Source organism: Diuraphis noxia, unplaced genomic scaffold (genome assembly GCF_037042655.1).
Source record: "Diuraphis noxia isolate RWA-SAM2 unplaced genomic scaffold, SU_Dnox_SAM2 contig0003, whole genome shotgun sequence".
In the NCBI taxonomy this organism is placed as follows: Eukaryota; Metazoa; Arthropoda; class Insecta; order Hemiptera; family Aphididae; genus Diuraphis; species Diuraphis noxia.
In genome coordinates, this window is record NW_028301713.1 from 47013916 (window position 1) to 47029883 (window position 15968).

Genomic DNA, 15968 nt, shown 5'->3' on the forward strand with positions numbered 1-15968 from the left:
ATTTTATAGTTTTATTGCATAATATGAATCCGGGTCCTGGTTATCACAAACTTCATATTGTAGGTTTTTTTTTTTTAAACATTAGCTGTTGCTCATTTTTATTGATTTAAAATATTTAAATATATCGATTCGCCTAACACACCTACACCTCATAACAAAAGAAGACAGCCCGACCTGCGAACTCTGTGACAAATCGCTGACAATTAAACACATCACTCTAGAATGCCCAAAGTTCACCAACTCCAGACAAATCCTCGGGAACCCAGTAACAATGCAATAAGCACTTGGCGAAGATAACTCCAAAAAAATATACAATTTTTTCAAAAACATAGGCTTAGCAAAATTAATTTAGAAAAGTAATTGAATGTACATACCTATACTCTACAAAATCTCTCTATTGTTAAACATAATGTGTCCCCATAGCTTTAAGATCAATACTCTATGACTACTATTTTGTATTTTGTATTTACTGCAGGCTAATAACCTCAGGAGTTGAAGCCTTATTTAAATAAAAAAAAAAATATATATATATCGATTTTCTTATGATTGTGATGTACATTTAGTTGACATAGAACAATCCCAATTATTACTATTATTTTAATAGTTTTTTTTTTTTTATATAGAAATGAAATTTAAAACCATTCATCACCTATAACAATTTTACTTTTCACCTAAAATTTCAGTGCACTTTAACAACCGAGACTTTAGTAAACTTAAGCGATTCAGTATATATAATAATATTGTACTAAACAGCACACTATATAGTAGTAATATATATGTAGGTACACGAATTTTGGCATCAAAAAATGTGATATCTATATGAACAGAAAACAATATTTGAGTTTTATCTCATTATTTAACCGATTAATCCAATTATTATTATTTACCAATCCACATATATGTATAATTAAATAATGAATTGTGACATTTTTTCTTAAAATATATTTTTTAATTATACATAGAGTAGCAGTCAATGTTACCATAAAACTAGTGATCTAATTGTGTGGATTCAACTTAACTGTAATGAAGCCGTTTATGCACACATTTATCTAAAATAAAAAAAACTGCATAAAATATTTAAATGTATAGACATATTAATACCTGGGTATTATATAAATAAAATATGATAATAAACGGCAGCTATAAAGCTGTAAATGTATTCCAAAAACATTTATATTACGTAAGTATTATGCAATGTAGAATCGTTACGTTAAAGAAATACGTATTACCCAAAATAATTACATAGTGACTAAATAATATGAATGTAACTGAATTTATGTTACAGTGCATTTTAATATTTATACGTATCGGTGCACCTTGGTAATTATTTCAGTTGTATTTTAATTTAATTTTAAAATTTTAATGATATATGCATGCAATTTAATTAACGAATCCTAATATATCTTGTTATCAGATAGTATACGTACATTATTGTTAGTAATTAACACATTGGAATAAGTTCATAAATGTTTCATAAATTATACGTGTTCTATGTATAGGTACGTACAATATAAATTAAATTATAACACATAAATTTAATCAGTGTAGTTCCTTAAACACCAAAATTAAATCAGTCAGACTTAAAAACTGTAATGTGTACGAAGCAACATTGCAATGAACAAAATACAATTACACATCTCAATAACAATTTTTTGGGTGTAACATATTTACAATATATTATACATGATTTACATTTATATTAATCCAAATTGAGTAGAAAGTAATATTTGTTTTTTTTTCATAAACAAATTCTTCACCCATTAAGGACTCATACCCTAGTTGTGCCTATGAATATAAATCACAATGTTCCAGAATTAGCTTAATGAAATCAATGCCTATAGATACCTATTATGTTAAGTCAACACAAGCCAATTTCATTAGATTGTGAATAGGTAGCTTATTATATTTTATAGGTATATTTAATTCAAAATATATTTTAGCTCAATTAAATTTAAAATCAGTTAACGTATCTTGTTCTGTGAACTCTTATTTTAATATAAAACTTATATTTGGCTTGTTGTAACGGCTTGCTAGAGGTCAAAAATAAATTATGAAAAAAAGTTTATAGGAATAGGTGTATAGGGATGCAAACTTTTTTCATTTTAGTATATTCTACTATTAAAGTGCTACGTGTTTTCAATCCCGATAAAACGTTTAGCTTTTAATAAAGTGCAAACTTTATATTAGTTTTAAACACTATGATGAGTATAATTAAATCAAATAGGTAACTGTTAACTTGTAACACAGTATAAAATTGTTTGTTGTTTTACTATCGTAGGAACCTAATTTATACAAAATATATATTATATTTGTTATATAATTTATCAAATTTCCTAATTTGTATATTAAATTTTATCTTATAATAATTGTTCAGATTTATGAAGTGATTTAAACAAGCACACTATAAACTGTCCCCTCAATAATACAATTGATTTAACAAACTGAAATCAGTAGGAATCCAAAATATAATAACCCATTACAAAATATTTATAAGCTATACAATTTATTTAAATAATGGGAAAACTTCTCAAGCTTATCTCTCCTGATCCTTAACTGTGCTATTAAAAAAACACGAGCTTGTTGACAGTTATCTGCTGTACTATTTTTTGAGTTGAACAATAAATTTAATTATCTTTATTGATTTAAATTTCTAATTAGTAATAGTTCTGATTAATTTCTATTATGATATTATTAATATATATGGTCATGTCCATCAGAGATCATACAAATTTGGGATGAATTCATTAATGTTCCAGACAGATAAATTAGTACGAATAAAATAAATAACAGCATATATAAGCGTAATTTCTACTTTATTACTTTTGTACTTTTAATTACTAATAAACTTACCTATTTCGGTATTTTATGAGTTATTAGTTATTTATTGTTACAAAAAGCGAAATAAATAAAAGTTATTTAAGTCCATTAATAAAATCATTATTATAAAGATTTCATTGAGCTTTACCTATACAATATTTATATAAAATACTTAATATCGATTTTTTATTATTAAATAAAAGAGTATTTACAATCTATAATATTCATAATATACAATACAATAAGTAAATTTGATAGCTAAAATACAATTAACACAACATGAAATGGCGTGAGGAGAGAGGCCCACCAGTGTGCATATTCTCAAACATCGATTGCTAAGTACAAGATTTACATATCAACAGTTTAATTTTATAGTTTCAATTTTTTACAAAACATGATAATATTATCTTTTAGAAATTGTTTTCTTTTTTTCAACCATTAACAAATTTTAAGCAATTCAAACAAATATAATACAACGATACAAACGCGTGGTTTGAAAATATAACCAGTCAGTTTTTATTAAACTACAGACATCAAACGAATACACTAATTATTATTGTTAACACAATTTAATAAAATGATCAAAAAGTAAAAATGTCAAATGCTAATTGTTGGGAAGAAAATAAATAATTGGTAACTCGGGGTAAAGAATATATAAGTTAATTACTGCCATTTTATTTAATGATTTTTTTTTTTTATAGCACATATTATCATTTATTCTGAATTAATAAATTTTTATCATTGAGATCAATTTAACGTTTGTAAATAAAAATTACATATTTCATAAATTAATTAAAATTGTATTTTATGCTTATTTTTATAATTTTTTGCACAACTGCTTATACTTTATTAATTAAAAAATTAAAATATATGTAGATATTTTAACGATTGAATTCTATAGCATTACAAGAATGGCATTATTAAATTTGTAACACAATAAAATGATAACCTACAGCAATAAATTTCCTGAAAAACATTAAACTTTAAATAGCTGTATGAATAAAAGATAGTATATATGTTATATATACATTTTATACATAAACAGACATAATTAAAATAATCCATATAACACAAATAAGTAAATCTGTTAAGGTTTTTTTTATAATGCAATTTATTTTTTTAACATTATTCAAAATTGTTTGATACGAATAAAATTAAAAATTCTTACATAGAAATTCAAAACATAAATTCACTATAGTTATAGTTGTACTGAACCAAATAATAAAAATATTGCTGTAAAAATGTAACATGTTACGAATGTTGGAATGTACGATTAAAACTGGATTGAACTGTAACATATAAATTGAAATCAACTGACCCATTAATATAAATTATAAGTTAAGTCTAATACAATAGTCTTATAATGTCACAAACCATCCCCTGTAGACTGTGATACTGAAAAATAATTATGAAATACATCGTTGGAAAAACTATTTATTACTATTCTTGTCAAGTTTTCATTTTAAGATATGGTCGTAGATAGAAAGGAGGTAAGTATGGTATATTATTATATATATATATGATTCCAGCATCATATACTTATTTTTCTTCGTCAGATTTTTGGCATCTAAAAGAAACACAAGCCTTTCTGAAATACTATCATGTTTATTATTTTTATTTCTGAAATTACAGTTGAAAAAACCAATCAATTAAAGTTACATTCAGTATCATATAATAATAACTAAATCAAAATTATACAAAACCAAATTAAATTATATTGAAAAATATGCTTGTTTTTTAAAATAGTTAATTGTGATCATAATACCTTTTTTAACTGTGTATATAAAAATTGAGGAACGAACTGTATCCATATACTAAACGAAAAAAAAGTAATAATTCTAATAAAATAAATTAATGCATCAAGCCAGTTTTTCATAGATTATCTCGTATGAATAAGTGGATCTCATTAAATTTTTAAGTAAAAATCACTTGATTTCGTATAGGATCTTGAACTATTATGTTCTATCAACATCATAGTTTAGTTTAATATTTCTCCACATGATAATAAGATATGTTAAATCAAAAACATTATTAAAATAAAGTTACATGAAGTCATTTTTTGTTTCTCATATTTTGACATTATCGACGTTTAATTAATTTTGTTTACCATAAATTCAGTAGTTTCACCACGGGTCACGGACACCAATTTATTACATTATTCTCTTTTTGTTTGAGCTCTATACATACATATATGGAAATATAAATATTTATTCGTAAAAATTTTAACATCAATATTTTTAAGTAAGTTATGATCATAATTAAATTTTATACTTAGTAACAAAGAACCTATTTATATATATATCCCTTTCTAAATTATCATTATCGATTCCATAGTTATTAAAATATATTACGGAGGTATGTATAATTTTACTCGATTCTAGTACCAAATTTAATGTTTTATTTCTTTAAAAATTAATATCATAGGATGTTTATTTTAATTGATGACTATAAGTTGAAGAGTTTTAATAATGCGAATTAAAATATATATTTACATTTATTGCATTAACAGTATAATTTATTGATCATAGTATTCTGTGTTATTACGACAAACCAATTCGATGATATTAAAACAATATGTTTTATACCCTTGAAAACCATTATTTGGACAGTAAAAGTACACTACATAAGTTTCACATACTAAATTTACCTTACCTTTATCGATTGGATAGTGAACGAGGGTGGTATCTTAGAGAGGTTTGTTGCCAAAATAGACTATGGAATATAACTAACCACATTGTTTTAGCAGTTACTTCTTTAATATTTATGTGAAGCTGTGAAGGTATACCTATATCTTCCAAACTCGAATAAATATTTATTTGCTTGTGTTTTTCAAACCTATGTTTAAATAACAGGTCTATATACAGCTGTAATTTATTTAAGAGCTACATGCAAGTTATCACTTACCTATATTTTTATTTTTATAACCAAAATATTATTTATTAATAATTGAGTTTTGATTAGTTTAAACTACTTAAATGTCAGAATTTAACAGATATATTTATTGAACAACTGGTACCTAATTATTAACTTTTCCTTGTTCAAATTAATATTTAATTAATTATACGAGACACCAACAATTTCAAACTTAATAACCTATTGCATACGTTGCAGTATATTCACACGAGCAACTATATAATATAAATATTGATGACTATGATGATGATATTATTTGAAATAACTTATAAAAGTGCGTATTAATGAAGACAGCTTTAAGAAGATGATGTCATGTAAGCTCACTGTTTGCTTTCTCTCCCTGACCCATGAGCAATATATACTAATTACTTTTACGCAGAATCATTTTTTATATATATATATATATAATATATTTAACTTATTGAGTACCTAATCTTAGAGTAAAATCGTGCATTACTAAAACAGTGGAGAATAATATTTCTGAGGATGTGACATATTATTTATCTAAATATTATGCCTCAACATAATTTTGTTTTTTAATTTACAAACATTTTTATATTAAAAATTTTAAGTAAGTCGAGGTAAGTCGAGTACAAAGACAAATAATAATAAAAATAAAACCGATTTGTCATGCACTCAAAAATATTATTAATTATTATCTATAGACTATAAATTTTATAATTGGTGATTTTACTCTAAGATTAGGTACTTAAAAATCATAAAAAAAAATTTTAGGTGTAAACGTTTTATCTATGTTACACGTCAGTCTGAAAGAAAACAAATATGGCGTTTACATCTTCTTAAACAAAAAAACAAAAAAATCTAATACAAGTAAAATCCAAGGGTTCCAAAATATAACAAAATATAGCACTTCAATCTTCAAACGCTCTACCGTTATATATCCAACCTAACTACCTAACTATGCATAATCATTTTAATATAAATACTATTGACAAAAAAGAACAATAATTTAAAATAATATTTTTTATGGAATTAAATAGATTATAAAATAAAATTGACATGCTCCAATGCGATCACTACAAGAGGAACTCACTTTATACTTCTAATAATTATTGACTAAATTTTGACCTATTACTGTTAATATTACTTTTTTATATATAAGTTAATTAAATATGCCTAGTGCTTGTTTTTAATACTGGAGCTTAAAACTAAAAGTTTTTTAGGACTATAATTATTATTATTGTAAATATTGAACATCAATTAAATAGATTGAATGTAATCTAAAGTTAATCTATTTTTTATTTTTGAATTTTTAGCCACAACGCTGATTTTTTTAAATATTACTGCATAAATAAAACCTATTTGGTCAAAAACAGTGTTTCTTTCAATTTTTCGGCTTGTAGGTTTTTACCAATTATTTTGAAAAACAATGGACAGTTTTTAATTCCTTCAATTTTCTACCATAAAATTAATCTCAACTTGAAGAATGATAGATCAAAAATTAAAGTTTAGATTAAATCACACCATTGTAAGCCCAATTTACTCATTACTCTGCTCAGAATTTTAAATAAGTCGTTAATATTTTTATCTCAAATGAGATTAAAAAAAAAATGTATAACCCAATCTTCTTTATTCACGCATGCATTTAGTATATATTCCTATTTTATCTCTATCTGTTGGAAATTTGCTCAACTATGTTAAAACAGTACAATAATATTATATAAGTAAGTATTAAGTAGTAATAATATGAAATGTATACTGTATAGAGTAATTTAAAGTGAAAAAAAAATATATTTCAATTATTCAGTTTAATTTGCATACCTAGCATTAATTAAATTTAAGAACTTAATGTTTAATTATTATAACATTATTACACTACGATGAGTTGTGATAAAATCATAATTTCGTTGCATAACCTACTTGGATACTAATTTTAGCTTCCTTTTGTTATACAGTTTATTTCCGGTAGAGGGCATCAGATATACCTAATTTAAGTAGAGGAACAAAACGTAATATTTTAACTTGGTATCAAAACAATTTAAATGTATTCTACTATTGTGTACAATATTCTTTTCAGTTTTGCATTTTATTGAATGAAATATAACGTAATATACAGTTTGAAAAAATCGTGAATCAAAACGTACGTCAAATTTAATTGTTTAAATGCTGCTGTTTTGAATTGTTCTGTTGGTAATAATTGTACATCGTACTACATAATTTTGTAAATACATTATAATTTATAGTATAAGTATCATCGTATAATTGTCACCATAATTGTTAATGGAAATTAAAATCAACAATAATTTTAACAAATATAACAAACTATTTTATTTTAAGTCTTTAAGGACCTATTGGCTATTGGGTGTTATATTTTAATTCTCTATTAAAGTATTAACTGTTACGTTAATACTTCGATAACAGTATATATTATGTTTTAACAAAAGTAAGGATGCGTTGCACTGCATTTATATCGTATCTATAGCTTACTCAGCTATATCGCTATATACATAATGAACCACGATTGTAAGTAACTTACCTATAATAGAATACTGATTAACCATAAGTGAATCTAATTTGAAGAAATACAGACTACAATTTAAATTGGTTTTAAATCTATATAAATATCATGTTGCCATACTTACTATGGAATAAATTACTATGTACATAAGTACATTATTTTATACCATAGTAAAATCATCTGGTATGTTTTGTTACTTGATTTTTACAACATTATTTTAATATAGATAAATTAAAAAAATAAAATAATATCTAGTTTTTACGTTTTAATTGTTATAAATTATAATAAAAATAAAATATATTTTATATATTATGTATGTATATGGAATTGTGAAACAATAAAATTTTGTTTAAAAAAAAAAAAATTACAGGCCTCAATAATTGCTAAGGTTATTAGCCGACATTTTTATAGTTAAAAAATAATTTTATTTTAATATTCAATTTTTTTGTTATATATTTCATTGAATAATCATATATTATTAATATATAGATAAATTATTTTGTAATTTAAAAATATATATTACAAATAATTTACTCGGTTAAACTATTTTCTGAGAATTGAATATTAATGTATGTTGGTAATATTATAGTGGTTCTTGTTATGATTTTATTGGTAATGCAATAATAACTGATGTCTAATGTCGATTTTTGGCATTAATGTAACTAATACAAATTTATAAAATTTCGATTATTAGCTTTAAAAATATTCTAAAAATAATACGCGTTACAAAATTGAATCTTGGCACATGTGTCATCATTATTTAAACTTAATTATTTAAACATTGTTTATACTTTAGATAAAACCATATTATGTTACTCAACTAATTTTGTATTAAGTAGTGTCATTTGCTTTATGCTTTAAATTTCATATTTTTTTTTCTCAAACATTTAAACATAAATTATATTCTAAATCATTATTATCAATAAAAATTGCTCATATTTTTTTACTAAAACAACAGATTATAGAACACTATATGTTTTAAACAATTGACTAAAGGTATTTTAAATACCTACAACATGAATAAATCTTGTGATAGTTTTTTTTTTTTTCATCAACTCATATTTACACAAAATGCTGTCGATAATATCGTTTTTTTGTTAAAACCTTCAAAATATGTGACATACCAAACACTTGCACACGTGTCATTTTCGAAATAAATTAAAGTTATATACTAACTACCTATATGTTATTAATATTGGTACATAATGCCTATCCACGTGTTTGTTTACCTTATCATATTACGTATTTTACAATTTATCATATATATTATTGTTTACAATACCAGCATATTTTTTTTTTCAAATGGAGTCAGTGAGTCAGAATGTATGTTCAAAAATGGACCAGTTTCATTCATATTAAAATTGTTTTAAAGGTACCTAAATGTACATACTTGAAGTGTTCAATAACAGACACATATTTCAGTATGTGCCTACACATTTGTAATGTTTAAAGTATAACTATTTATCACAATGAAGACAAACAGTGGTTCATCATTTTCAAACTACGTTTTGTCGTGGTATTTGCTATATTGCCATAGTCTAAAATACATATTTTCATAGACAAATGTACCATGTACGTAATATAATCGGATGGCTTTGTTCAGTGACGTACATATATGGAAGGGGGTCTATAACCCCGCAGAAACAAAAAAAAAGAGTTATTATTGATAAATTGTAATATATTCTTATAGTTTTATTGTTACGCTTTGAACAGTATTCAATTAAACAAATATTATAATGATCAAATAAAAACTTACTTACGTAACTCTATTTATGATATATGTTTAATTTAAATACTTAATAGTATTAATGATTATTAGAGCTTGGATGTTTATGGATTAGTATATTTTTTCGTGAAACCAAAATTATAACTGAGTATGATACAAATTCGATTCATGAAGTCTAGATTATTTTGCATATTTCTTATTTTTAAGCATATAAATGCATATATTGATTATTTCTAAATTATTTAGCACATATATATTATTATAAATTATAAATATAATATTAAAAATTTCCATATTATAATCATTTTTCATTAATTTTGTTAATTTGTTTTATTTCAATAAATAAAAAAATCATCACTAATCTTATTGAGTTTATGAGTTAACTCAAAAAAAATAAGAGATAGGATATTTATAAACCAGCGGTATAGTGGCTATGGAAACTGACGACATTGTTGAATTTATGTTTGCACCGATCAATTTTGTAGACGTTGAGATATCATTTTTGATCTTTGAAAACATATTATCGGATCATTGAAAATCTTTCAAATTTCGAAATATCAAAAAATAATTGTTATACAGTGTAATCCTGATACTTAAATTACTAAACCTATGTAAAATTTAATTTGAATAGATCGGAAAATATTTAATCATTATTCATTTTTGTCATATTTAATAGCTGTGTATTTTGTAATTTAGTAATTTTAAATACACATTTATTAGAGTATATATTTTTTTGAATTAATATTAATCCTTTTTTTGCATAAATTTGTTGAAAAAAGGTATATTTAATATAGTTTATAGCATATTATTACATATTTTGACTTTTTTAAATGCATATTTTAATGACATTTTGGTCATATACATCCCGACATCCGAACTCTAATGATTATAAACAACTTAATTTAATGTTGTAATACATTTTAATAGGGAAGACTTAATGGTTTAGCTATATGCTCTCAATCAACAAACACGATTCAATTATTCCTGATGAAGTGCTGGTTGAACTATTCAATAATAAAAGGAGACTATAGAATTTTTAGTATAAATATTTAATAATATGTATAATATTATTCTGTATATTATATTCTGTACATAATAAATAGTATTTAACTGTCATGAGCTATTTAAACCTTTGTATTTGTTTTGTTTTGTTTTATTTTATCTATAAATATTTATATGTGTTTGATTTTTAGGAAAATGGGTAGTTTTAAAGGAAAGGTTAGGTGCCGACAGTGCACAAGATAAGACTATGTAAAGAACACGCCTGTAATGATAATATATCAGATATCGATAGTGACAATAATTACGAATTTCTAATTAGCTAAATGTCCCAAACAACAGACATACAATATTACAAGACGACATATTAGTAGACAAGAACAAACAATCACAACAATAAAAAGCCCCGTGAAAAACCAGGAATCTCTTAAGAGAAAAGCCACCTCGTCAGTTTACACATCTGAATCACAAAATAGAAATAACAAATATAATAATATAATATCACATGAATAACAATAACATTTTCAAGGAAATCGAAACGAACAAAATGGAAACTGAAAAATGAATTGCAAATTTTCATGATTTTTACGTATTTTATCGAAGTTGAACTCTCAAAGCTCATAAAAAATATTGTGACAATGTTTTTAAAAAATATTTTTTAACTATTAATATGACAATATATAAGGAGCTTTGAATTAAATATTGAAGCATTTTTTCCATCCAATAAAACTTTATAGTCATTTATATATAAAAAAAACTAAAAAGATTATAAATTCTAAATTTCTATAAATAACTTGAAAAGATTTTTAATTTTTTTTTAATTTTATCAAGTATAGAAAATGCTAGTATAAACATTTTATGAAAATTGCATGTATCTACGGTAATTATTTGTTTAGAGTTACACCAATATCTAAAATCGATATCCTCAAAAATTGATTTTGCGTAAAAATTCTTGCTTTTCCTTAATTTCTTTTTTGTTTTTCTATGATTTTGAAAACTAATGAGGATTTAAAATTTGACCACCCCAATGCACCAATTAAATCTCTTTTGTCCACTGAAAAAGCTACTGAATTTGAAAATTGAAGCATTATTTCCACAACTTATCGTGTACACAGACACAAAAAAAAAAACACACATAATTGTAAAATCAATACATTCAGAATCTGAAACTGAATCGATCCAGAATTGGACACACAAGAATGACACGTGAATGTTTGATGGCAAAAGGTGACCCACCACCAAATATTCCAAGCATTGTGGCACCACAATTATAGTCATGATTTCATGAATCAAACACATCTTCAAAGAATGTAAAATATAAATGAAACCTAAAAGGAGAACTAAACATAAGCCATGACATCAGAACAAGACTTGGTCCAAATCTAGACAGCCAAGTAAGCACCATACATTTTTTCAAAGCCACATAAATATTCCAATTACTTTAAGATTTTAAAATTAACTTTTTTTTTAAGTTTATTAAGGCTTCAACAACACAGAAAACTAATTTGTACATGTACTTTGTTATATATAAATATTTATTTTTTATTTTTTCTAGTATGATATTAAATGTAATACTAATGCCCTCAGATGTCGAAGCAGCAATTATTGATAATTTCAAAATCGATAAAAAAAATACATATTACATAATGAACATATTGTTTACTTATAAGATATAATAGAAAATACAATTTCGGCAACAAAAAAATAATGCTTAATAACAATAGTATAAAAATACCGGTTTTATTTGAACATTTATAATCAAAATTAAATGTTTAAATTAATTATATAATTCATTATACATTACATTTTGTACAATATTTAGATAGGTACCCGTTATACAGGCATTTCAGATAATTTTTGTCAAGATAACATAAAATAACATGATGAAAATGATGTGTAACATAAAAATTAATAAAATTTTACTTAAAACAAATATTATATAAACAAACAATTGTAACATGAATAATATTATATCTCACTAACATTGGACAGTGGACAAGTAATCGACAATACAATATAGATAGGAACATTATATTATATTATCTCAAAATGAACAATACACACATAACTTACTATACTTGTGAGTTTGTGACTTATAAGTTATGAGTTTATGCTGTATTGAACAAAGATAATTAATTTTTGTTTAAAAATTAACAAATAGTTTTATATTTTTTTTTTTTTAAGTGAACTGAGCATTAAAAAATTAACATCATAATAAAAATATACGTTTAATATTTAACATTAAAAAACAGTATTCATTATAATTTACACCTTACAACGTTTTGGGTACATTTTATCAAATTTTATTGAAATCATAAATACAATTTGATTTGGAATAATATTACCTACCTAGGTATACCTTTGAAAAAAATGTTTAGTATATTCTTATAGTAGGTACCTACCTACCAACGCATTTCGTGATATTTATTTTCATATAAATAATTTTAAATATAAAAAACGACATTATCAAAGGTTGGAAACACTGGAATGTCTGAAATAGTATTACAATAAGATATTCTGAAAATTCTATAATAATATTTTCGATTTTGTATTAAATATTATTTTGCAATGTTAAGTATTACATATGTATTTGTCCTATTTATTTATTATATCACAACGATTTGGAATAAAATATTCATGTAATCATGATTCCTTATAAACGAAAAAAAATAATGTATTAATCAAATAAACAGTAAAATATCTGTCGAAATAATGGAAAATTTCATATAAATATAAAATTACAAGATACAAAACAATGTAATTCTTTGAATCTAAATAACCATAACGTGTTTTAAACTTCATAAAATATGACTCCAATTATATATCTGTTGCAAGTTTAACATTAGTTATGAATAATACGTTATTTGAAGAAAAAAAAATTACATATTTCGCGTATGACAGGAGTGGGGAAGATTATTCAATATAAGTATATTATATACATTATTTTTCCTAATAAAAATTAAAAATATATAAATAGGAATCCGTGAACTATTTTTAGGTTAAAATATTATATTATTATAGTTACCTATTGTAGTTTCCACTGTAACGCTAAAGGCGGGTTTCCACAATATACGTTCGCTCAAATCCTTTGCTGTGATTTGTTGGTTAAGTTACCATATGATTAACCACGTTTCTATGCTATTGAAGACAACTGAAAATTTTTTATGTACATGGAACACACATATATAGTGGAAATCCGTCTTTACACCAACAATAAGTTAATCAATTACAATGATATCAACACGAACTTAAAAGTTATGTGTATCAGTGTATCGCAATTTACAGAATATATTATACAGGTATAATGCAATTTAATAATTATACCAAGGTTGTCGTGAGTACACGATATCGTGGTATTTTTTAAAACCTATAAATACTAAGCGCTTCAAATAATAATAATTTAATTATTGTACTCGTATGTGAAATGATTGACGTACGAATAACCGTACAAACACACAATGGATAGGTGCATTATGATTATTGAAGTGTTTATGACGCGTGTTTCAAAAACAAAATATTGAAATATATATTTATATGTTAACTCTATTGATATCATTTTAAGTGAATAATAGTTAGAGAACAGTGGATGTCCAACAATTATTATAAAATTACAATGGCAATCGGGCTTCGTCCATGCGGTTACTAATTATCAAAAACCGTTCATTGATACAGCTAGTAATAAATAATAAAAATAATAATATTTTACAACAACAAAATAGGTGCACACAAACACAACAATAAAATATCGAGGTATCAACGCACTTACATTACAAAACCACGTCACAATATCGATGATTCCGAATTGCATGCCAAAGAAAATGATGTGTCCTAATTGCATACCATTTCTTAAAAATGATGGCTTTTATAATATTATAAATACTTACTAATATATACATTATTTATTTTATTTTTTTATTGTTATCATTCATCACTTTGACAGCTGTGTTATAAGCGTTAGATTTATTTACAATTTATAATGATATTCATTATTATCTACATTTTAACTTAGTTATCATGATTGAATTTATTTTGTTTGCCTTTCAACTAAAAAAAAATACATATATGTATAATATATAAATAAATAAATATTTAACATCTTATTTCTTACTAAATTTAGTAATTAGTAACGATTAAACGATTAGAATATTTAGTTATAATATGTCAAATATAATATTGTGCATAAACCTTAAAAATGTATCTTTATAATTGGTAGAAAAATAAGTGAACTTATGACATACTATAAGAACTTTAAAAAAAAATATATCAATTTTGATTTTATTTTCACTTTTAGAGAAATAAAAAGTACAAATTGACTTGCATTTTTATTTTTTATTTAAATGTAAAAGTATTTATATTATGTCAATATTGGACTATGGCATCCAACTCGGACAGACCTTTGAGATGGCAAGTAAACCGGACAGACGCGGTCGAAAACATAATATTGTAATCAAATTAAACGAGCATCGGTTTGATCCGTTCGGCAGCCGGATCGGAACTGATCAAACAATACTCATCAGTATCCACTTCACGTCAGTTCCCTAGACCGGGCCGTGTTTTTGACTTCTTGATCTATATCGCCCAACTCGACGTCAAACGTGGCATTTTTGACAGGTTGGACATGCGACTCGTCAGCCACGTCCTCACCGCTCATCGTGCTCACCGAAAGGCATTCGCGGACTTTCTGCAGGACGAGTCCCACACGCCGATCGATGGCCGTCAAATGCGGTTCCCATAGCACGGGTGACAGCTTATCTTCATTCATGGATTCCCTCATTTGTTCGCTGAGCTTTTTGACGTTGTGAAAACTGAAAACAACCACAACACACACAACTGTTAAATAGTTATTCTGAGACTATTAGTTTATTCTTATTTTTTTAAATTAATATAAATCATGGTATTCCTAAATGGTTAGTATAGCCCATACAACAACATTTTGTAGTTCATTTACATAGCACGAATATCCAACGGATTGGTTGGCTATTGTTGGATTGGCCGGAACATTTATTGGGATGTTGTATTCGTTTTTTTTTCTTT

At 24.6% G+C, this 15968-nt stretch overlaps 2 protein-coding genes across 4 annotated transcripts in view; one reads left to right on the plus strand and one right to left on the minus strand.

Annotated features, from left to right (window-relative positions):
* The window catches only part of LOC107172570 (uncharacterized), a 28445-nt gene that overhangs the window by 11186 nt on the left and 1291 nt on the right, over positions 1–15968 (plus strand). The window lies entirely within an intron of this gene.
* Positions 12574–15968, minus strand: part of LOC107169036 (extracellular serine/threonine protein CG31145) — a 74930-nt gene continuing 71535 nt past the window's right edge. For all 3 annotated transcript variants that reach the window (XM_089222251.1, XM_089222252.1, XM_089222253.1), the window contains one exon: positions 12574–15739. In XM_089222251.1, the coding sequence (XP_089078377.1) occupies positions 15460–15739 (280 nt within the window). In that variant the 3' untranslated portion in view covers positions 12574–15459. The remainder of the gene's footprint in view (positions 15740–15968) is intronic.